We start from the raw sequence: 21,587 nt of genomic DNA, 5'->3' as shown, positions 1-21,587 counted from the left end.
CTCAGTGACACTCCTCCCACGCTAGGCCTGCAGTCTGGCCCGCGCCCTGCATGCCCCCTCCGCCTCGGCGTCCCCACGTGCCCAGAGCCTGGCACGCCGGGTCACAGGCTGGGCACCTGCCTCCTGGCCTCTCCCGGCCTCTCGTGGCCCCGCTCATCTGCTGGGCCGGCCGTCGCGGACCCCCGAGGCTGCGCCCCGTCCCGGCTTCCACACAGCTTCTGATCCCCAAAGTCACTGCTCAGAATGGGAGTGTGCAGGGCGCCCCCTGCTGTGGAGGTCCCCTTCCTCACGCATTCAAGGGTGGGTCAGCACCCCGAAAGCACGGGTGGCTCACGAGACTTCAAGTGCTTTCAGTCGAGAATGTGCTGCGCCCCCAGAGCCAGTCTTGGGGCATGAGGAACCGCATGGAGTGTCTATGCGTGTGCATACGTGTGTATGTGTGCGTGTCACATGTACATGTGTTTATGTGTGCACGCACGTATATGCATGCATGTGCCTGCACATGCGCACTGCACACTGCATACGTGTGCATGTGTATCTGTGCATTGCATACGGTAACTGTGCATGCGCACAGATGCACACACATGCACATGCACATGTTTATAGGCACACAGTGTGTGCATGCCAGTGTGTACATGCATGCATGCACACACGTATGTACGTGCACGCACGTTGCGTGTACATGTGTGTGGACATGTGGGTGGACACGTATGTATATTCTTTCAGCGACTGGTCAGCACCACCGTTTACAGCTTTAACTCGACAAAGTCGCAGTGATACCGCTCCCTGCTCCCAAGCCGGACACGCCGTCGTCTGCGTCTGACCCTGAACCCGGTCACTGCTGCCGTTGTCTGCATGGCTGAGACCAGCTGGACCAGCACCCGCCCCCGCCCCTCATCCCTGCAGCCGGGCACGGCCTTCTGCGTGCCGTCCTGTCCGCGAGGGGACAGCCTGGGCGCCCTCGGCCACACTGTCACATGAGCCAGCAGGAAGCAGAGACCCCGCTGGACCCCGCACCTGTCTTTCTAGTCCCAAACCCACTCCTACTGGAAGCTGTGCCCAAAGTGGGGAGGTGGGGGTTGCGAGGAAGACACAGCTGTCCCTTGACCTCAGAGCCGCTGGGGGTGGGGTGGCCTCGGGCCTGTGTACAACACAAAAGGCTCCACGCCGGCGGTGTGATTTCGAAGCAGGCCAAACTGCTCTGCGGTGGGAGGGAGGAATTCGGCCGAGGCTGCGGGGCTGGGGGTGGGGACTTGACCGCGAATGGGCCCGGGGGACCTCTGGGGCGAAGGCACGTCCTGCTGAGCTGGGCTGTTTGCACAGGTGTCTGCCTGCGTCAGAGCTCATCACGGGGGTGGCCGAACTGCGTCCAGTGTTTGTCAAATGCGCTTCCACGCTTCAGCGGGGTTCCTACCTCAGGAATGAAGACTAAATAAGGGCCGTTCTCAGAAAAAAAACCCCAAAGGAATTCATCACCAACAGATCTGGAACTTAAAAAGATGCCGAAGGGCACTCCTCAGTCAGAGGGCGCCGTCCCGGAGAGATCGAGGTGCCAAGGAGGGGTGAGGCGCAGGTGAGCTCGGGGACCCCGGGCCCGCTCGGCCCCGGTGCGTTGGGTGGGGCGCAAAGGCCATGCAGAACTGAAGCACGTGACAAGGCTGGGACGTTCGGAGTGTGCAGCTGCACGGCCCAGAGGACGCAGGCTCCCGGATTCACACTCAGCAGCAACGACTCCTAACCTGCCCTTCGCTGGGAAAAGCGCAGTGGAAAAGTTCGGAGTCTGGAGCGAGGCCGATGGGCATCGCTCCCAGCAGCCGAGGGGCGGGAGCCACCGCACCGTCCACCCAGAGGACAGGATCCACCAGACAGGGCCCAGCCACACGGCGGACGGTCACTCAGCCTGGAAAGGAAGGAAGTCCCGACACCGGCCACAGCGTGAATGGACCTGGAGGACATGGTGCTCAGTGAAGCGAGGCAGTCACAGAAGGACAGGTCCCGTGGGACCCCACTCACGGGAGGTCCCCAGAGGGGTCAGATCCACAGAGACAGGAAGTAGACGGTGGGGCCGGGGCTGGGGGAGGGGCTGGGGGTGAGAGTTTGACGGGGGCAGAGTTCTCGTTTGGGAAGATGAGAAAGTCCTGGAGGTGACGGTGGTGATGGCCACGCACAGTGTGACTGTGCCGGATGCCACCGAGCTGTGTACGTGCGCATGAACGAGAGAGTTAAGGAAAAAACCCACATTGACGAGCTAATAAAGGGGGAACGTGATGTAATAAGGAAATTATTACTACAGGGGGTGAGGAAGGGGACGCAGCAGCTGGTGGGACAAGCTGCCCCCCCACCCCCCGAGGTGGGCAGCTACCACCCCCACCCCTCCCTGTGCCCTCTGCCCTGTGACTGATGCCCCCATCCGGTGTGGCTCTGTGTGCACCTGCCTGGAATTTGGGCCAGAGGGAGACCATGTGGGTCCTGAGAGGGCGAGGGTCCTGTGCTGCTCTTGGCCATCGAGGTCATGGCTGTTCACGCTGTGAGGCAGGGCCTGGAGTGGGGGCGGGGGGCACTTCATCCTTCAACAGATACCTTGGCTGGGTGACCAGCCTGAGGGGGAGACAGAGCCTCAGGTGAGGAGGGAGACACTCAGGTGCCAGGGGCGTGGGGCAGCGAGGCAGACCGAAGCAGCTTCCTGGCTGTCACAGGGGGACAGGCGAAGGGACCAGACGGGGAAGGGGGCTGGTGCAGGAGGCGAGGCGCTGCGGGACACGCCCCCAGGATGCCAGGAGGCTGCCCTGCCCCCAGCCGGGGTCCTCGGGAAGCCCACAGGGACCCCCAGACTCAGTGTACCCCTGTGGCCGGGAGCAGTGTGTGTGCAGGTGAATGTGAGTTGCATGCGCTTGGGGGCAGAGCACACAGTACGCGTGCACGAGTGTGTATTTCTGCCTGTGCACACGTGCGTGCATAGGTGTGCAAGTGGCATGCACACATAGAGGACCAGAGGCAGGAAATGCAGGGGCACGGTGGGAAGCCCTTCTAAGGGAAGAGGTGGCCCAGGAGGGGGACCCGGGCGGAGGCAGAGACCAAGGAGCCATGAGCCCCATAGTTTGTGCCCATGCTGAACCCCGTGGCTGCCGGGCCCCACGCATGGACCCTGCACGTGGGCTGTGCCTACCCACGGGCTCCCAGGGGGTTTTGAGGCCCAGTGACAAGTGGCCCACCTCCGGCCAGGCCCAGCCCGCCCCAAGCGGCTACCTGTCAAGTCTGGGAAGACCACGTTGTCCTTGGACAGGCCCTTGGCTCTGACCAGGCAGACGAATCGGTCCAGCACCTGGGCCTGAATCTCCCACGCTCTGCCTGGGGCCCAGGAACACAGCATGGCCCTCAGCACTGGGGTTGGTGCGGGTACTGGGCGTCCCCTGCCCAGCATACCCCCTGCCCCCGGCCAGGAGCACCGCCCGGCCTCCCCATCCCTGGGCCACCAGGGGGCGAGGGGCTCACACAGCAGGTTGACCCGGAGGTCCAGCCAGCCTCCTGACTGCCCCCGGAAGAGCACCAGGGCGAACGTGCTGTAGTTGGTATCCTGCACCTGCAGCTCGGCCCCGGGCACTGCAGGGGGGGCGGGGGGGGGACGGCCCCAGGTCAGGGGCCCTCACGCCAGCACCCCAGCCCCCCTCCCCACATCCCACCGACTCACTGCCACTGCCGTCCACTGAAAACTTCCCAGGCTGGGTCATGGGAGTGAGCATGTAAGACCAGGTGACACAGCGCTGATGCCTGGGGGAGTGGGCAGAGGAGGCGGGTTCTGGACGCCACTGGCTGCTGGCCGCTCGGCCCCGAGGTGGGCCCCCAAGGGGGGTCCAGCCATTGTGCTGTGACGGGAGGCTCATGCTCCGTGGGCTGGGGAGGGGGCTCGGCTGCCCTCTCGCGGGTTGCCGTGTCCACCCCATGCCCCTTCAGGCCGGCCCGTGTCCCCTCGGAGCAGGGAGGTGTGAGCTCTGCCCCCGCTCAGCCCGGAGCGTGACGGAGGGGCGCACGGGTGTGCAGTGGGGAGGAAGCGGCAAGGCCCCTCCGGGGCTCTCCCAGCCCCAGCCGTAGCCCGGATGGGGCCACGTCGGGGAGGTGGGAGGGCGGCTGCGGCCACTGCCCTGTGCTGGGCCTCACAGCCTTCCCTGCCGGCTCAGTCCCCAGGGACCCGTCCAGCGTGGGCTGCTGCAGGGGTCCGCCTGCTTCAAGAAGCAGCAGGTGCGGTCCGGCCCGCTGGCAGGGAGGGCCGAGGCTGCCCGAGGGCTCCAGGGGTGTCTGCACTGGTTCCCTGCTCCCCGTCATCCACCGCCACCCAGAGCCGATGCCCTAGGGGTCCCAGTTTCCCTGGGGGCGGGGCGTAGCCCCTCGGAGGCTGGACCGTGCCCCCCGGGTCCATGTGGCACATCTGCCTTGCTTGAGCTTCCTGCTCTGTGTCACTTGCAACCAAGGAGCCATGACCGGAGGTCTCGGCCTCTCTCTGCCCCCGCGGCTGCTGGGTAAAGGAGCCTTCCTGGCAGCAGTGTCCCCCAAAGGGGGCTGACCCCGGAGGCTCCGCCTTCTCCCTAGCTAGGGGGCAGCCACTTTATCCAGGAAGGCCGACCAGAGCATGTCACCCGGGACACAGTGACTGGTCGTGAAGGAGCACACGTGTCAGTGCCAGGCTGGCCCCAAAGCCTCCTTTCTGGCTGAGGCACCGTCTCATCCTGGGGGCGAGCGATGCCGCGGGCGGGCGGAGCTGGGGCGGGGAAGGGGCCCAGGTCACAACGCGGGGGGCTCCTGGACCCAGCCGGACCTGAGACCCACCAGCCCGTGGGCTCTTCCTGGCCTGTGCTCCAGCCAGCGCCCCGCATTTTTGTGTACGCCCCCAGACCTGGTCGCCGGCAGTCTGGGCTGGCCTCGGCATTAGGGGAGGACCCCAGGGTGGACCTGAGCCACAGAGCCGCTGGCCCCGGGCGCAGGCGCGGGCTCACACTCACCGCATCATGGCGTAGGACGCCTTGAGGCGGCTGCTCCCCTTCAACTCGAACGTCGCGATGAAAGGGCTCAGGAGGGACCTGTCCACTTTCCTGTAGGAGCTGCCCGCCAGGCCGAGGACAAACCACTCTCCCTGGAACTGCAGGGCCGGGGCGGGCAGAGCCCGGGGTGGCTGCAGGAGCCCGCCAAGCATGGGCTCCCGGCCTGCCCCGGCGACGCTGGCCAGCAGCTGGCCTCTCCGAGCCTCAGTTTCCCTGTCTGTGCAGAGGGTCTGAGGCGTTCCCGCCTCACAGGGACTGGCGGGTTACAGGAGGGAGTGCTGACCCAGCGTCTGTCTAGGGTGCTTTCCTGCTGGAGGCCGGGGGTCTCCATGATGGGGGAGGCTGGGAGCAGGGCCGGGGCCCCCGGTCAGCACAGGGCTGTCTGCCGCCCTCTCCCTCCCAGCCCCCAGACCTGGTCCTCCTGAAAACTCTGCAAGGCCGGGGTGACGGTTGGAGGGGTGTTCAGGATCTGGCCCTTCACAGCCCCCAGCAGGGCAAGTGCCACCCACAGGGTGCACGGCGGCTCCATCCCTGCAGCACCGAGGGACAAAGTGGCCATCAGCGCTACCGACTCAGACTCACCTATTTGTGGCCCCACCCCACCCCCCACAGGCGCCCCTCCCTGGGGGCGGGCCCTGCTCCTGGGACTGGCAGCAGGAGAGGTGGGAGCAGAGGGCTTGGGGTGGGCTGGGCAGGCGGGGAGCCCTCCACAGATGTGGGCCAGCAAAGGTGGGGGCACCTGGGTCCCAGCCCGGGAGGGTGACGGGCAGGAAGTGGAGGGTGGGGTGCCCACTGGGCCCTTGGGCCTCGCTTTCTGATTCCTGGGAACTTCCACGTCCCGTTCCAAGCGCCCCAGGCCTGTCCTGGCTGCCAGGTGGAGGACAGGACGCCCCAGGCAGGGAACTTTCTCAGTCTGAGGGGTCAAGGCCGGGGCGTTCCGGCTGCAGGAACACGGTGCAGAGCCCGGGCTGCCAGCACCCACGCTGTTCCACGCGTGCGAGGCCAGGACAGGGCCAGGGACCTGCAGCCCGGAGGGGCAGCATGCCGAGGGGGAGGCAATCGGCAGGGACCTGAGCCAGAGGGGGAGTGGGGCGGGCAAACCTGGCGTAGCGGATGTGGGGCGCTCACGTCCGGTCCTGGGGGCAGGAGGCCAGCAGGGGCAGGTGCGGACCCCTCCCCACCTCTGGCCACCCCAGGAGGAAGGGACCGGAGGAAAATACCCTCCCTGCCCACAGCAGCTGAGCATGTGGGTGCTGGACGCCATCATGGCCGAGAAGGATGCATCCCCGACCCGGGCCCCCTCCCCCCACCGAGGTCCCCTGTCCTGCACCCCCCTTACCCCCCCGGGCCTGGCAGCCTGTGCTAAGCTGGAGCCCCAGGTGGGCCACTCAGCTGTCCCCAGCCTCGCTCTCCTCACAGGAGTGCGTGACCCCTGCCAGGAGGGTCCCCAGTGACAGCTGGGCTGCAGCCAGCACCTGTGGGTCATCCGCGGGCCCTGGAGCAGGGGGCGTCAGGGGTCTGGAGGGCTGAGCCCACAGTGCGGGGTCCCCACTCCTTCAGTCCGTGTGCCCACTGGCCAGCACACTCGGGCCCGCGGCAAGGGCGGTTGCAAATAGCCCACCTCTTCCCCCTGAACTTCCCGAAGGAGCCACCAGCTCCAACAGAAGCTGGCGCGGTCCCCGCCGCCCTCTGCCCTCTCGCCGGCGGGAGCCAGGCTCCTGAAACCGGCCGCCTCTGTGCACTCAGCCTAGCCAGGTTGCCTCCGCCCCGGGGCTGCTTTGCTCACAGGGTGCTCTGGAGAGATTTGGGGGTGGCAGCCAGCAGTGTGTCAGAGCAGGACAGCTGGCCCCTCACGCGGCCTCCCGGCCAGCACAGGCTGGGCACACAGTGGCCCGGCGGCAGGGTGAGGGGCCAGGCTGCACGGGCCCCCGGCCCAGCGTTGACTAGTAAGCAAAGAAATAAATTTGCGAAAAAATGGTTCACTCACAGCTACAAGTGTTCACCGCATGTCTGAAAATGCGATCACAGCTCATTAAACTCCGGGGAAAACCAAGCGCTAGGTGGCTGTCACCATGCGAGCCCCGGCCCAGTGAAGGGAGTAGACTGGCCGCGGCTCGCTCGGGCCCCAGGGACCTGCCGTGGGATCGGAGTGGGTGGGGCTGCTGCGAGGCCTCAGCCCTGCGGTGGCTCGGGAGGACCTCCGGACACTCAACCCTCCTTCTTTCCCCAGAAGCCCTGGGGGTGCCCACCCCTGCACCCTGAGGTAGAGGTCTTCACTGCGTGGGGGCACAGGGCTCGCTGGGGCACTGCCGCTCCGTGACGCAGGTGTCGCGTGGCCCCCGGCTCTGTCCTGAGGGCCTCTGGGACGAGGGGGTGGCAGGGGTCTCCTTTCCCTTCTCCCTGCAGTCCTGGGGGCCGGGCCCTTGCTGTGCCCACCTCCCCCCAGCCCTCGCTATCTGCCCGAGGGGTCGGGCATGGTCCCCAACCACTGGGGACAAGGAGCCCCTCTTGGCAACTGGCCACCGCAGTCGTCCTGGTCTGGGCCGGGCCAGTGGGGGAAGTGGGCCGGTGGGCGCTGGGAAGGACCAGGCACTGGTTGGGCCTGCTCTGCGGCCTCCAGCTCACCTGCGAGGCCTGGTCCCCCACCCCGAAGCCAGGGAGGATGCTGCTGAGGGGGAGGAAGCCCAGGGCTGAGGGGTCCCACATCCAGGTGGCCCCCCCAGCATCACTGGTGGCCAACTGGTGGCCAGCCCTGGATGCTGAGCTCCCAGGGGAGGGGCCCGCTGCACCCCCACCAGTGCCCTTCAGGAAGACTTAAATCAGGACAACATCAAGTTTCCAACTGGGCAGCCACAGGGCTGGCTTCAGGGCCAGCCCTGGTCAAACCCATGCCTTGCAGCTCCTGACCCTCTAACCCCAGCCAGGCCCCAACTGAAGGGCTGCCATCTGCCCTCGGACCTGTCCCCAAGTCCTGAAGGAGGCGCCCTCGTCCTAGGTCCCAGGAGACAGCGGAGGACAGGTGGGGGGGCCGGGCAGGATGCATGGGCGCGTTGGACCTGTGTGACCCGGGGTGGACAGCACAGGCTCGTTGGCACCGGACTGGCTCTCACCCAGCACAGCTGGGGTGGGGGAGGGGCTGACAGGGGAGCGCAGGGCGAGCTGGCCCCCCATGGGGAGCAGGGAGCCCGCAGACCGGTCAGGGCGCTGGTGAGTGCGTGTGGGGTGCAGCCCCTCTCCGGTCTCCGGGGCTGCTGACATTGCGCTGCCCTCCCACACGCGAGAAGGCCCTCAGCTGTTTAACGGGGTGGGGGTGGGGGTGAGTGCTGTCACCAGCTAGGGCGGCACCGAGCGCAGACCTTGTCCCCACAGTGGGCGTAACTTCCTCCTCCAGCTTGTGGGCAGCTGTCCCTACCCTCCCCGGGACCCCTGAGCTGGAGGGAGAGAGGCGCTAGCTGGTCCTAGAGTGACCTTGGCGTCATTCTTCTGGGGTCACTTGGTTGCAACCCTGGTTCTCCTCTCCCAGCATTCTCTCTACTGTTGGGGACCCTTGGTGAGGGACAGGCAGGGTGGCCGGCACCTCGCTGCATGGGGGGTATGTAGTTCACCCTGGGGGCCCTCCACCCACAGAGGGGCCCCACCAGGCAGCCACTGGGGGCACAGGTCACCGTTGTTTCAGCCCCTCCCTCTCCCCAGGTTCTGGAGCCCCATGTTCTGGAAAGTTCCCTACAGAGGATATTTTGCTTCCAGGTCTCTCCAGCTGGTGGCGCTGCCCAGACCCTGGGTGTGGGCTCCTGGGGGCTGACCGGTCTGTGTCAGGGGTTCCCCCCTGCATGCCCAGAGCCCTCATGCTCCCCCCAATCCTGGCACAGGAAGTACGCTGGCCTGCTTGCCCCCGCTTCGGGTACAGACCCACCCCCGCCTCTGTGCCCGCCACCTGCCTGCCCACGTGGTCTCCCTGACGCAGGATGATCCCAGGAGGGGACTCGGCCCCAGGTCAGTCCTGCTCCCAGGCCAGTCCCGAGTCCTGTCTGGACCTGCCAGCCCCTGGCCTGGCCACGAGGGCAGCCCAACCTCCTGCCCTCCTAAGACAGATGCCAGCTCACCCCAGACCTGGACGCCACGTCCAGGAACCAGAATGGGGTCTCCCTGCTCCTCCCCAGTGGCCTGTCCTGCCTAGGCCAAGAGCCCCTGGGACTCTGGGCTCCTGGCTCCCAGGAGGGAACTCAGAGGTCAGCAGGAGGCCAGGGAGGCCTGGGGGTGGGTTCCGCGTCCCTCTAAGCTGGCGGCCTGTCTGTGTCAGGGGTGGGGAAAGACAGCTGTGACCGTGCGGAAGGGGCTCAACCAAGGAGGGGGAACCGAGGCCCAGGAGAGCAGGGCCCAGCGCTCCCCAGCCCGCCGCCCTGGGGAGGGCCCCTTCCGGCCCACCGGGGTGCAGCCCCACGTGCCCATGCGATGACCGCAGGCAGAGGCCCCAGGCCGGGGCCAGCGAGCACAGGCAGGAGTCAGGCTGAGAAGGACCGTGTTTACTGGGGCAATGCCCCGAAGTCCTGGTGGGGGCAGATTTGGGGTGGTGGGAGACCCAGTGGGGTGGCCCTGGCCCAGTGGGGTGCTGGGCTCACGGAGGGGTCTTCACGCTTTTCCGTGGGGTGCCGCTGGCCTCACCTCCTCGCTTCTGCAGCACAGAGACGACACTGAGCCAGGGAGGGACACTCCGCCCGCCCCCAGCGCGGTGCCCAGCCATGCTGCCACTCACCGTCCAGGATGTGGAACTGGTCTGCGGTGTCACAGAAACCTGGGGGCCCAGGCAGGGGTCAGGGCGGCGGGGTGGGCACACGGGGAGGGCGGGCGGGCCACCGCAGCCACGGGGGCCACTTACCGTATTTGGGGAAAAACCAAATGTGGTCCTCGGTTAGGTTGGCCCCCTGGACTCGCTGCTCAAAGGTGTTGAGGGCCGCGTCGCCCACGGGGAGTGAGCGGGCTATAGGACACACAGGGCTCCTGGGGGGCACCCACGGGTGGGGGGCAGGGTGCTCTGGGGATGGGGTCTGCATGTCTGTGACATACCCGGCCACTGCCTGGCCCCCGCCCATCCCTGTTCCTGTGGGCTCTGTCCCTATCTGCAGGGACGCCTCCCTGGATCCGCTTAGCAGGAGAGGGTCAGGAGGGTCTGTGTGTGCACCTGGGCTCCCCCGGTCCCCCCTAGACAGGCCAAGTGTGCACGGAGCCCAGGGGCCCGCCCGAACGCACCGTACAGCTTCACCGACAGCTGCCGTGCCCGCTCCAGGTACAGGATGGCGAAGCTCTGGTAGTCCGTGTCCCCAACGACCACATCCACCGCCCCCCTGGCGCCTCGAGCTGCACAGAGGCAGGCAGAGCTGGGCAGAGCCGGGCCGGCGCGTCAGCCCCCAGCCCAGCCCTGTCCCCTCCCACTGCCCTTGCCTCACCTTGCAGCAGGAAGCGGCCCGGGACCTGCGTGCCTCCGTAGAGCTGCCGCACCTGCCAGCAGATGCCGTCCCTAGGGGTGTGGGGTGGGAGGCACAGCAGGCTCGGCCACCTCGCGGAACAGCAGGAGTAGGGTCAGGGGCCGGGGTGGGAGCTGGGAGCCCAGGTGGGACTGGGGACTCACAGCTTTCGGAAGGTGTCGATGGCCATGGCTGTGCCCTGGGGAGCCACCTGCATTGTGGTGGCCTCAGCCCGGTGGCCCTGCTCCTGCAGAAAGCGACACGAAGAGGCCACGGCCACAAGGAGCCACGTCCCTGCAAACTGGGGACAGGCCACACAAGGGCATGAGGGGATGGGGGACCCAGGTCTGACCCCTATGAGGCTGGGCAAGCTCCTGCCGCCCCTACCTCCTCCCAACTCAACCTGCTGAGCATCGAAGTTGGCCTTGGGCTGGATGGCACTGATGGGGGACAGGGGCCGAGGGGGTCTCCGAGCCCTCTGACCCAGGGAGCCAGCGGCCAGGAGCAGAGTCAAGAGAAGTGCAGTCCTGGGAAGCAGCATGGTGGCGGCGGCAGTGACGGGACTGGGGGAACCAAGGGCAGGGTGGCTGAATCCCGGGTCGGAGTCCACTGTCCAGTGCCTCCCAGGAGCCTGGTCCAGGAAGTCCACATCCGTCCTCCCCAAGCCCCCGCCCAGGACCAGGTCCCCCCAGTAGCCTCCCCATGAGCTTGGCCTCGCCCCGGACCTCCGACCTCGACCCTGCACTTCCTGGCAGGACCCTGGCTCCATGCCTTGTGTACACAGCCGGAGATGACCTCTGGCTATTTGTCCAGGAGGCCCCGCTGAATATCCACCGTTGCCTTTGCCCATTTATCTCCCTTAAACCGCCAACAGCCTTTTGAGAAAGGCGCTGGTCTGACTCCCACAACGAAGAACTCGGGGCTTCGGAAGCCGCTTGCTCAGGGCTCGAAAACGGCGAGCGCCAGAGCCGGGTCTCGAACTGGCGGCCACGCGTTTGGCCCGGCGCATCGCCGCTGCTCCTCCCGGCCGCCAGGGGCGCTCCTCCGGGCGAGCCCGAGGACGCAGGCGCAGGAACAGCTGACGCAGGCCGCCGAGCGCTCGAGTCCCCGCAGCCATCGATGCCTCGGGGCTCGTGGCGTCGGCCTGGCGGCCTCCATCAATAGAGACGAGGCAGCTGGAGCGGCGGCGGGCGGAAGCGGGTCCGTGGGTCGAGGCCCGGCGCCGGGGCGGGGGCAGAACAGCCAGGCGGAGGCGGCCGCGGTGAGTGCGCCCGGCCCCGGGGAACGACGTCATCCAGTCCGGGGAGCGCTGTCACCCGGTCCTAAACCCCGATCCCCGGCCCGGACGCCGGCTTCCGGCCCCAGGGGCGCGTCGTCACCCGGCCCCCGATTTCCGGGCCCCTGGCTCCTGGTTCCCGGCCTCCAGCCGCGGCTTCCGCCAATGAATGAGTCGCCGAGGCCCCGCCCCCGGCAGCCCCTCCAAAGGAAGGTGGGAGGGGGCGCTGGGCGGCCCCGCCCTCGCCCCGCCCCCAGCTTGCCGGGCAGTGGCCGTGCTGGCCCGCTGACTGCCTGGCAGGCTTCCCCTAGGCCACAGGGCAAAGGCTAAGGGCCTCTATCGGCGTCTGGGACGGGCAGGCTGGCCCTTGTCCCGATGGCTCGAAGCCTCTTCTGGGAAGGCCCTTTGTCATGCTGACAGCCCCAAAGCCTTGGGGCGACAAGGTCAAAGTGGCAGGAGTGCTCCGGGGGCCACGGCTTCGTGTTTTGGTCTTGGAGTGGTCGCCAGCCCTGGCATCCAGATGTCTGCCCTGGCCCACGTTGTGGGGGGGAGGTCAGAGGGCCCCACCGGATGGCTTGTCCCCAAGGCCTGGGGTCCCCTGGGATCCCTCCGCATGCTCTACCTCAGGCTGGACCAGGCCTGGACGTACTGAGGTATCTGCTGCCTGCCCAGAAACTGCCCGTTCAAGGATGTCTGGAACTTGCTAGGGCACCCACAGGAGTCAAGGAGCATGGTTGTCTAGGGAGGCTTAGTGAAGCCATCGGCACCTTGGCTGGGTGGGCAGTGCCAGCGGGCCCTCGACACAAGCTCAGGGAGATTCCCAGCAAGGCAGCGGCCCCCAGGATGCCTCTCTTTGGCCTGGGGGCCAATACCCCACCCCCAATCTGACGTGTCTAATGAGGCCGTACGTGGATTTCAGGGCCGCCTGGGCAGAATGTCACGATGGACGAGGGGGGCACGCCCCTGCTCCCCGACAGCCTAATCTACCAGATCTTCCTGAGCTTGGGCCCAGCAGACGTGCTGGCCGCTGGGCTGGTGTGCCGCCAATGGCAGGCTGTGTCCCGGGACGAGTTCTTGTGGAGGGAGCAGTTCTACCGCTACTACCAGGTGGCCCGAGATGTCCCCCGACACCCAGGTCAGCACCTACACGAGGCTCCGTGGCCCAGCAGGCTGGCCGGCTGGGAGGCAGGGCCATCCTCATGCTGCCATCTCCTGAAGCCACAGTGCCGAGCACTGATAGGGCACAGCCAGGCCATGCCTCAGAGCGCAGGGCCTGGCAGGGAGGCCAGGGGTGGACAGGGCCACACCGGCCCCAGCTGAGGCTGCGTGGTGACTCGTGTGTGTGCCGAGGCAGAGCTGGCCTCCATGTTGTCAGGGACCTGGCCTCTGTGGGAAGAAAGACTTGGGGCCCCAGCAGTGACCCCGCCCTCCACAGCGGCCACGTCCTGGTACGACGAATTCCGGCGGCTCTATGACACAGTGCCCTGCGTGGAGGTGCAGACTCTGCAGGAGCACACTGACCAGGTCCTGCACCTCAGCTTCTCCCACTCAGGCTGCCAGTTTGCGTCCTGCTCCAAGGACTGCACAGTGAAGGTGAGGGAGCCCCGGGGGCGGGGGTGGGGGCGGGGCCAGTGCCGGCAGCAGAGGTGATGGCCTGGAGCCAGGCAGCACTCCCAGGTGGGAAGAGAGGGCCAGGCCAGAGGTGAGAGATGGCCCAGTCTGCGACATCCCTGTGGAGAGGGCCAGGTCAGGGAAAAGGCACCTAGACCAGGACCACACAGGATGGGAGGCTGGGGTGGGACATCCCTAACTGCCAACAGAAAGGAGGGTCCTGCTCCAGAGCCAGGCTGACAGCGGTTTCTAAGTGCCCCCTTGGCCCAGATGGCCCGGAGAGCCACTGGGGCTTGCCACTTGCCGCAAGCCCTGCGTGCTCCTCTGACTCCGCCCCCCACGCAGATCTGGAACAACGACCTGACCATCTCGCTGCTGCACAGCGCGGACATGCGGCCGTACAACTGGAGCTACACCCAGTTCTCCCAGTTCAACCAGGACGACTCACTGCTGCTGGCCTCGGGGGTGTTCCTGGGGCCCCACAACTCCTCCTCTGGCGAAATCGCGGTCATCAGCCTAGGTGAGAGTGGGCGTGGGGCGGCCCGGTCTCCGCCCCTCCCCACCACCCCGTCCCTTCCCGCTGGCCCCGCCCCTTCCCACTGGCCCCGCCCCCGCCGCCTGCCCAGCTCCTGCTCCCCGCAGACAACTTCGCGCTGCTGTCCCGTGTGCGCAACAAGCCCTACGACGTGTTCGGCTGCTGGCTCACAGAGACCAGCCTGATCTCGGGGAACCTGCACCGCATTGGAGACATCACCTCCTGCTCGGTGCTCTGGCTCAACAACGCCTTCCAGGTGCGGGCGGGTGGGCCCCGCGTCTCTGATCCTTCCTAACCGGCCTGGCACCCACTGCCTGTGCGCCCCCCCTCCGCCCCGCCCAGGACGTGGAGTCTGAGAATGTCAACGTGGTGAAGCGGCTTTTCAAGATCCAGAACCTCAACGCCAGCACCATCCGCACCGTGATGGTGGCAGACTGTGGCCGCTTCGATAGCCCCGACCTCCTGCTGGATGCCGGCGCGCCTCCCGGCCGCATCTTTGACCTGGGCAGTGATGGCGAGGGCGACGAGGAGGCGGTTGGCCCGGTCCTGGTGCGCGCCAAGGAGGGCTTGCGACGCCCCCTGGACGGGCTCCTGGACACGCGGGCGCAGCCACAGCTGGCAGAGCGCGCGTTGGAGACCAAGGTGGCCGAGCTGCTGGCCCAGGGCCGCACCAAGCCCCCCGAGCGCAGCGCGGCCGGCGCCCAGAGCAAGCTCCTCATCTTCACCACCGGCTGCCTCACCTACTCGCCACACCAGATCGGTAACCGCGGGCAGGCCAAGCCTCAGCCCCCAGAGCCCTGGGCACAGTCCGCTTCATGTCCCTGCTGGGGGCCCGCCCTGGCGCCGCCTCCCCGGAGTGCATGTTCTTGTGGAGGCCGAGGGGGGCCCGTGGGGCTCTGGGAGCTACAGGGTCTTCCTCACCTGGCTCTTGCGCAGGCATCAAGCAGATCTTGCCACACCAGATGACGACGGCAGGGCCCGTGCTGGGCGAGGGGCGGGGCTCTGACGCCTTCTTCGACGCCCTGGACCACGTCATCGACGTGCACGGGCACATCATCGGCATGGGCCTGTCCCCCGACAACAGGTGTGCGCCGGTGGTGGCCTGGGTGGGGGTGCCTGCAGGCTGCACGCACCAGCGAGCAGAGTGCCCCTCGCCCAGGTACCTGTACGTGAACAGCCGCGCCTGGCCCAGCGGCTCAGTGGTGGCCGACCCCATGCAGCCGCCGCCCATCGCGGAGGAGATCGACCTACTAGTGTTCGACCTCAAGACCATGCGGGAGGTGAAGAGGGCCCTGCGCGCCCACCGCGCCTACACGCCCAATGACGAATGCTTCTTTATCTTCCTGGACGTCAGCCGGGACTTCGTGGCCAGGTAGGCGCTCGGACCCGCGGGGCGGGGCCCAGCATGGCGGCGGGGGCTCATCTCAGGCTGTCCTGCAGCGGGGCGGAGGACCGGCACGGCTACATCTGGGACCGCCACTACAACATCTGCCTGGCCAAGCTGCGGCACCAGGACGTGGTCAACTCAGTGGTCTTCAGCCCCCAGGAGCAGGAGCTCCTGCTGACCGCCAGCGATGACGCCACCATCAAAGCCTGGCGCTCGCCGCGCATAGTGCGCATCCACCAGGCCCCGCGGCCGAGGCCCCGCCCCTTCTTCTCCTGGTTTGCCAGCCAGAGGCGCTGACCAGCAGGGGGTGCTGGGTGTCCTCGAGCTGCTGGGACTCACTGAGGACGCCATGGAAGCTGTGGCCCTTTCCCATGGGCCGAGCCACTGCCCAGACCGCGTCGCGGGCAGAGAAGCCCACAGCAGTAATGCCTTAGGAAGGGGGTCCCGCGGGGCCGGCAGCCCGACCCCCACCACGCTCGTGCACACACACACCGCCTCCCGCAGCCATGACGCTTAGTGCTGGGGCGGCCAGGGTGGCCTCCTGGCTGACTTGTGGTGCACAGGACACTGGGGGCCCCGGTCTCCACTCCCCTTTTCCCCAGGCCTGGGCCCGGGGAGGAGTCAGCACAACACGTACCCCTCGGCGGGCCCTGGGCAGCGTTTCCTGGGTCTGATCTTACCCTGGGAACCGCGGGTGCCCACTCTGGTCGGCAGGGTGGGTCACTCTGCCGTGGGCCCCAGCGAACTGCATGTCACTAGTCACCTATTCAGGACCTGAATAAACAGTTGGCAACAGCACACCGCTGTCCAATGTGTGTGTGCAGGGCATGGCCCAGTGCTGTCTGCGTGGCCTCTGCGAGGCCTGTCCACCTGATGGGTGGCACAGCCCGGGGGCTGTGCTGAGCGGGCGATGGGGCAGCCCCAATCACAGCTCCCACGACCTCCGAGGCGCTGAGGCCAAAGCCTGCAGGAGACACCTGAGCACGTCCACCATGCTGTGCACTCGCTGCCAGCAGGGAGACGTAAAGGACACACGTGACCCAGGCACGTGCTCCGAAGGGCCAGGGACGGCATGCAGCGGGGTGAGCAGGGCTGGGCCTGGGGGCCAAGGTGAGCTGCATCCAGCCCCTAGTGCCATGGGCACCATGTGGTTTCAGCAGCTTCCGTCATGTCCTCTAGGGTGACGGTCCCTACCTTTTTGGCACCAGGGACCAGTGCTCCTATGAGAACCTAATGCCTGACGGTCTGAGGCGGAGCTGAGGCGGTGATGCTGGCGCTGGGGAGCAGTGGCAGATACAGATGCAGCTTCGCTCCCTCGCCCAGTGCTCACCCCCTGCCGTGCAGCCTGGTACCAGTACCAGTCCACAGCCCAGGGGTTGGGGACCCCTGCTCCAGGGCGTTCCCTTCTGGGAGTGGGACGGGAAGCAGAGCTCCGTGAGGCCAGCCACATGACAATGGAAGGGCAGGAATTGGCCCTGGCTATACCCTCAGGCTTGCCTAGGCCTGTCCTGGGGGCTCACCTGGCTGTCCTCATTCATGTCAGGACCTCCTGGGAGAGTAACAGGTTGGGGTGCTGATGGGGACAGCAGACCTGATGAGTGCCCCTGGCTGCACGTGGAGCTTGTGTTGAACTGCCCTCCATTCCACACAGAGTGGCCACCAACAGTGGCGATGAGGCCAGAGGCAGCAGAGAGCAGGGGCTGCCTCAGCTGGCTGTGAGGGCCACAGGGAGCGGGCAGGGCAGCGCCCCTGGGCACAGAGGATCAGGGAAGCCAGGCCGGTGGGGAGTCTGGCTGGGAGGGCAACAGGCCCAGAGGACAGAAGCCCTAACCCGTGGGGACAGTGGGGAAGCCTCAGGCTGCCGGGGTTCATCTTAGAACCAAGAGACACAGTGAGAACAAGGACAGGAGGAAAACTCGGCAGCAAGGACACAACACATTATGCACCAGAGGCGCCCAAAAGTGGCAACCAGAGCTGCAGGCTGATGCCACGGAAAGTCACCAGCACGCTCCACACACGCAAGCACGCTCCTCAGAAGCTGGAGACAGGAAGCAATTTTCTGAAAAGGGCTTAAAATATATCTAATTTAAAGTCATCAAGGAAAAAGTAAGAACTATAAAACAAAAGCAGGGGACAGGCATCAAGAACATACACTTTTAAAAGTTAAAGGGGGCCAACTGAAAACAGGAAGGCTGACTAAAATTAAAGGTCCATCCGCGGACAAAAGGTTGGGCGAGACCCATGTGGAGTGAGGGCCGGCGAGCAGACGGAGCAGAGGGGGCGACACGGTGGAGTCTGGAGGACAGTCGCGGCGGGAGGCGGGCTGTGCTGCTCCAGCGCAGGGGACAGTGGGGTGCACGGGTCCCTGTGTAGAGGAAGCAGCTCAGGTCTGTGCAGGTTTTTTTTTTTAGTTAAAGTCCTGTCCTGGAATTTCTATGCTGAGTCACTGAGTCACTTTCTGCCAAAGCCCTTTAGGACAGACTTAAAGCAGCCATCCCCTACCTTTTTGGCACCAGGGACCAGTGCTCCTATGAGAACCTAATGCCTGACGGTCTGAGGCGGAGCTGAGGCGGTGATGCTGGCGCTGGGGAGCAGTGGCAGATACAGATGCAGCTTCGCTCCCTCGCCCAGTGCTCACCCCCTGCCGTGCAGCCTGGTACCAGTACCAGTCCACAGCCCAGGGGTTGGGGACCCCTGCTCCAGGGCGTTCCCTTCTGGGGGTGGGACGGGAAGCAGAGCTCCGTGAGGCCAGCCACATGACAATGGAAGGGCAGGAATTGGCCCTGGCTATACCCTCAGGCTTGCCTAGGCCTGTCCTGGGGGCTCACCTGGCTGTCCTCATTCATGTCAGGACCTCCTGGGAGAGTAACAGGTTGGGGTGCTGATGGGGACAGCAGACCTGATGAGTGCCCCTGGCTGCACGTGGAGCTTGTGTTGAACTGCCCTCCATTCCACACAGAGTGGCCACCAACAGTGGCGATGAGGCCAGAGGCAGCAGAGAGCAGGGGCTGCCTCAGCTGGCTGTGAGGGCCACAGGGAGCGGGCAGGGCAGCGCCCCTGGGCACAGAGGATCAGGGAAGCCAGGCCGGTGGGGAGTCTGGCTGGGAGGGCAACAGGCCCAGAGGACAGAAGCCCTAACCCGTGGGGACAGTGGGGAAGCCTCAGGCTGCCGGGGTTCATCTTAGAACCAAGAGACACAGTGAGAACAAGGACAGGAGGAAAACTCGGCAGCAAGGACACAACACATTATGCACCAGAGGCGCCCAAAAGTGGCAACCAGAGCTGCAGGCTGATGCCACGGAAAGTCACCAGCACGCTCCACACACGCAAGCACGCTCCTCAGAAGCTGGAGACAGGAAGCAATTTTCTGAAAAGGGCTTAAAATATATCTAATTTAAAGTCATCAAGGAAAAAGTAAGAACTATAAAACAAAAGCAGGGGACAGGCATCAAGAACATACACTTTTAAAAGTTAAAGGGGGCCAACTGAAAACAGGAAGGCTGACTAAAATTAAAGGTCCATCCGCGGACAAAAGGTTGGGCGAGACCCATGTGGAGTGAGGGCCGGCGAGCAGACGGAGCAGAGGGGGCGACACGGTGGAGTCTGGAGGACAGTCGCGGCGGGAGGCGGGCTGTGCTGCTCCAGCGCAGGGGACAGTGGGGTGCACGGGTCCCTGTGTAGAGGAAGCAGCTCAGGTCTGTGCAGGCAAAACCCTCCGAACAGCCCACGAGGTGGCGGTGACAGCCACGGTCCCCTGGGCTGCAGGCGTGACCTGCTCCAGTGATCAGACCCAAGACTCTATGAGCTTGCAGCCCTGCACCCCAGTCCCAGGCTGAGGCCAGACGGCAGTGGGAATGACGGCCAGAACTGACAAGGCCAACTGCCCGTGACACAGAGACCAGCATTGTCCACGAGATTTAAGAAGACTCAGATCTGAGTGGTATTTGAAATGTCCAGAACGTAATCTGCAATTGCTTGGCACAGGAAGAGCCACAAAAATGTCAACTCAAAAGGGGAGGACGTTCAGGGTGGACAGACACAGACGCCGAAAAGCTCTAACGAGGACTCCGGGGCGGGGGTTAGGAAAGCGCCTGAGCAGACGTTCTGCCTGGATGTGACACCACCAAAGGCTTGGCAAAGAAACGGGGCGTCAGAGGACCAAACAGAAGTCTGCAATGCAGCTGGAACTGGGAAGCCAATAACCCAAAGTTTATTTTATTTTTGGAGGAAGGGTTCACTTTTTTTTTTTAATAGTGACATTCTTTAACAAAATCCAGTGCGTTTCGGGTGTACAGTTCAACAGTAATCTATATCGAACCAAAATTTAAAAATTCACTGGGCAGCCTCAACAGCAGAATGAAGACGACAGAGGAAAAGTGAGCAACTTGGCTGAGAAGAGATGGGTGGACGGAGGTCGCCTGACCTGAGGACCGTGGGACAGTAAACGCCCAAAGGACAGCAGAGAGGGGTTTGAAGAACGAATGGCTGAAAACCCCCGAACATGGTGAAAGCTACAAGGCTACAGACTCGAGGAGATGCCTGAATACAAGACAGGATCAACTCGAAGACACCCACACCTAGACACGTCCGGCCAGAAGGCTAAAACTTGAAGAAAAGAAAGTCTTGAAAACAGTGAGGAAAAACACAGCTCCGTTCCTGGGGACAGTGGTGGGAACACAGGCTTCTCGTCGGAAACCACGGAGGCCAGAAGAAGTAGCGTATTTTCGAGTTCTGGGGAAGACAGGCTGTCGACCCAGAATTCTGTATCTGGTGACGACGTCCTTCGTGAATAAGGTGAAATCCATTCTCAAAGGAAAGAAGGCCAGGAGTGTCTGTTGCCAGCGGACCTGCTGAGAGCAGAAGCTGTTGCAACAAGCGACGGGGAAGGAGACAGGGAGCCCGGGGTGCGGGGGGGAGGCAGGGATGGCAGGCTCGTGGCGTCTGGAGGTGCAGGACAGGGACGCCGCTTTCCCAGGGGTTCTCTGCACACATGGGGGGGCTGGGGGAGCAGGGAAAGGGCCTGCAGGGTGGCAACAAGGCGGCGAGGTTCCCACATCCCGACGGCCGTGCAAACACCGCTGCCGGTCGCACTGCTGAGTCAGCACGTGTGGCCCTGAGGCCAGCTGCTATAGACACGTCGCGGAGTCAGCATCGCGACAGAGACACAGAAATACTAGGAAATGCCAGATCTTCGCAGGCAGGAAAGGGGACATGGGAGCAAAAACAGAACCTCCGAAAACAAACGACAAAATGGGAACGTTTCACCTAAGCACGTCAGTAACTACACTATCGTCCAAACGAAACTTCAACAAAACAAAAACAGAAAACGATGCCATCGGTAAGAATTGCACTTTAAAAGTAAAAGGAAAGAAAAACTCCCACAGAAACGCCGATCAGAAGGAACGGGGCCGGCTGTGTTAGCGCCACAGTAAAGCGCGCTCAGGCAGGAGCAGCGGCCCTGCCAGCGGCTGAGCCTCAGAACATTCGACAGGGCCCAGGGGGGCCGACGGGCCAGCGGCAGCCAGCCACGGACGCTCTCCGAGTCCGGTGACGGAACCGGTGGTCAGGAGTGACCACCGCCCCCGCCCCGCTTCCTGGGGCTCTGTGACCGAGGGCCATGGGCTGGCAGTTTGAAACGACGGCAGAGTCCTCTCGGTTCCGGAGGCTGGAAGTCCGCAGCCAGGCTGCTGGCCGGACCGCGCCCCCAGCGCCCGGTGCTTGGCTGGTAGCCTCGGCGGTCCCTGTCACGGAGATGTGTCACTCCAACATCCTGTCTTCCTGTGCAGGAAGCGTCACGCTCATAGAAGCCCAGCACAGAAGGCCACACTGCGCGCCAGGCACACCCATGAAAACGGCCAGCGCGATGCGTCACGGCTGCCGGGGGAGAGGGCTTGTCCTAAAGCGAGGGTCACGGGGCAGCTCTGCACACCTCGGTTCGCCCTCGGCTGTGAGCGAGCTTGTCGCCTCCTGGAGAGGTGACAAGGTGCCTGGACAGGCCTCGTGGGGTCCTGCTCGAGAGCATCCGGGTTCTCCAGATAGGGTGTGCCTGGGGGGGTGTCACCCTGGGGCAGCGCGCACACAGAGAGGACGGAGCTGGCGTCCGGCAGTTCTGGGCGCGGACTTCTGGACCCCGAGGCTGCCCTTGGCTGCACTGTGGGGAGAAGGTCCTCAGTCAAGTCCTCTGGCAGGTCCTGCAGACGGGGCCCTGCAGGCGGGCGAGGCAAGGGGCACCATCTGGGCCTGGGGTACGGCTGCCTCAGCCCGAGCCCGGCCCCGCCAGCGC

The 21,587-nt window shown here is 65.1% G+C and overlaps 2 protein-coding genes across 7 annotated transcripts; one reads left to right on the top strand and one right to left on the bottom strand.

Moving 5' to 3' along the window:
* Positions 1-9,541: 9,541 nt before the first annotated feature.
* C8G (complement C8 gamma chain) lies at positions 9,542-11,573 on the bottom strand. Of its 4 annotated transcripts, none has more exons than XM_025051238.1 (6): positions 10,660-11,573; positions 10,478-10,548; positions 10,281-10,388; positions 9,910-10,011; positions 9,787-9,825; positions 9,542-9,705 (listed from the first exon to the last, which is right to left on the bottom strand). In XM_025051238.1, exons 1-6 carry the CDS (start codon positions 11,343-11,345, stop codon positions 9,692-9,694), a joined length of 1,020 nt encoding a protein of 339 aa, XP_024907006.1. In that variant the 5' UTR covers positions 11,346-11,573; the 3' UTR covers positions 9,542-9,691. The 4 variants fall into 4 exon arrangements, 3 of the variants coding, with proteins under 3 accessions (XP_024907006.1, XP_006918271.1, XP_024907005.1); XM_006918209.3 differs by having other exon boundaries at positions 9,542-9,825; positions 10,660-10,796; positions 10,899-11,573; XM_025051237.1 differs by having other exon boundaries at positions 9,542-9,825.
* A 44-nt stretch (positions 11,574-11,617) lies between these two features.
* FBXW5 (F-box and WD repeat domain containing 5) lies at positions 11,618-16,102 on the top strand. Of its 3 annotated transcripts, none has more exons than XM_015594333.2 (9): positions 11,618-11,756; positions 12,691-12,906; positions 13,207-13,364; positions 13,728-13,902; positions 14,025-14,146; positions 14,260-14,677; positions 14,854-15,001; positions 15,077-15,289; positions 15,358-16,102. In XM_015594333.2, the coding sequence occupies exons 2-9, from the start codon at positions 12,714-12,716 to the stop codon at positions 15,599-15,601; spliced, it is 1,671 nt and encodes a 556-aa protein (XP_015449819.1). In that variant the 5' UTR covers positions 11,618-11,756; positions 12,691-12,713; the 3' UTR covers positions 15,602-16,102. The 3 variants fall into 3 exon arrangements, with proteins under 3 accessions (XP_015449819.1, XP_006918185.1, XP_024907004.1); XM_006918123.3 differs by having other exon boundaries at positions 14,025-14,173; XM_025051236.1 differs by having other exon boundaries at positions 11,624-11,756; positions 13,310-13,364; positions 14,025-14,173.
* Positions 16,103-21,587: the final 5,485 nt, after the last annotated feature.

This window comes from Pteropus alecto, unplaced genomic scaffold (assembly GCF_000325575.1).
Source record: "Pteropus alecto unplaced genomic scaffold, ASM32557v1 scaffold67, whole genome shotgun sequence".
NCBI classification, from domain to species: Eukaryota; Metazoa; Chordata; class Mammalia; order Chiroptera; family Pteropodidae; genus Pteropus; species Pteropus alecto.
Note: the sequence above shows the minus strand (reverse complement) of the source record. Positions and strands in the feature narration are given on the sequence as shown.

Excerpts from the sequence above, each read along its gene's own strand:
- C8G (XM_025051237.1), bottom strand. The coding sequence starts at position 11,345 with ATGGGCAAAGGCAACGGTGGATATTCAGCGGGGCCTCCTGGACAAATA. Across the intron at positions 10,389-10,477 it reads GGGCCGCTTCCTGCTGCAAG|CTCGAGGCGCCAGGGGGGCG; the intron begins GTGAGGCAAGGG and ends GCCTCTGTGCAG. Across the intron at positions 9,826-9,909 it reads TTGGTTTTTCCCCAAATACG|GTTTCTGTGACACCGCAGAC; the intron begins GTAAGTGGCCCC and ends CTGGGCCCCCAG.
- FBXW5 (XM_006918123.3), top strand. The coding sequence starts at position 12,714 with ATGGACGAGGGGGGCACGCCCCTGCTCCCCGACAGCCTAATCTACCAG. Across the intron at positions 13,365-13,727 it reads CCAAGGACTGCACAGTGAAG|ATCTGGAACAACGACCTGAC; the intron begins GTGAGGGAGCCC and ends CCCCCCACGCAG. Across the intron at positions 13,903-14,024 it reads AATCGCGGTCATCAGCCTAG|ACAACTTCGCGCTGCTGTCC; the intron begins GTGAGAGTGGGC and ends TGCTCCCCGCAG.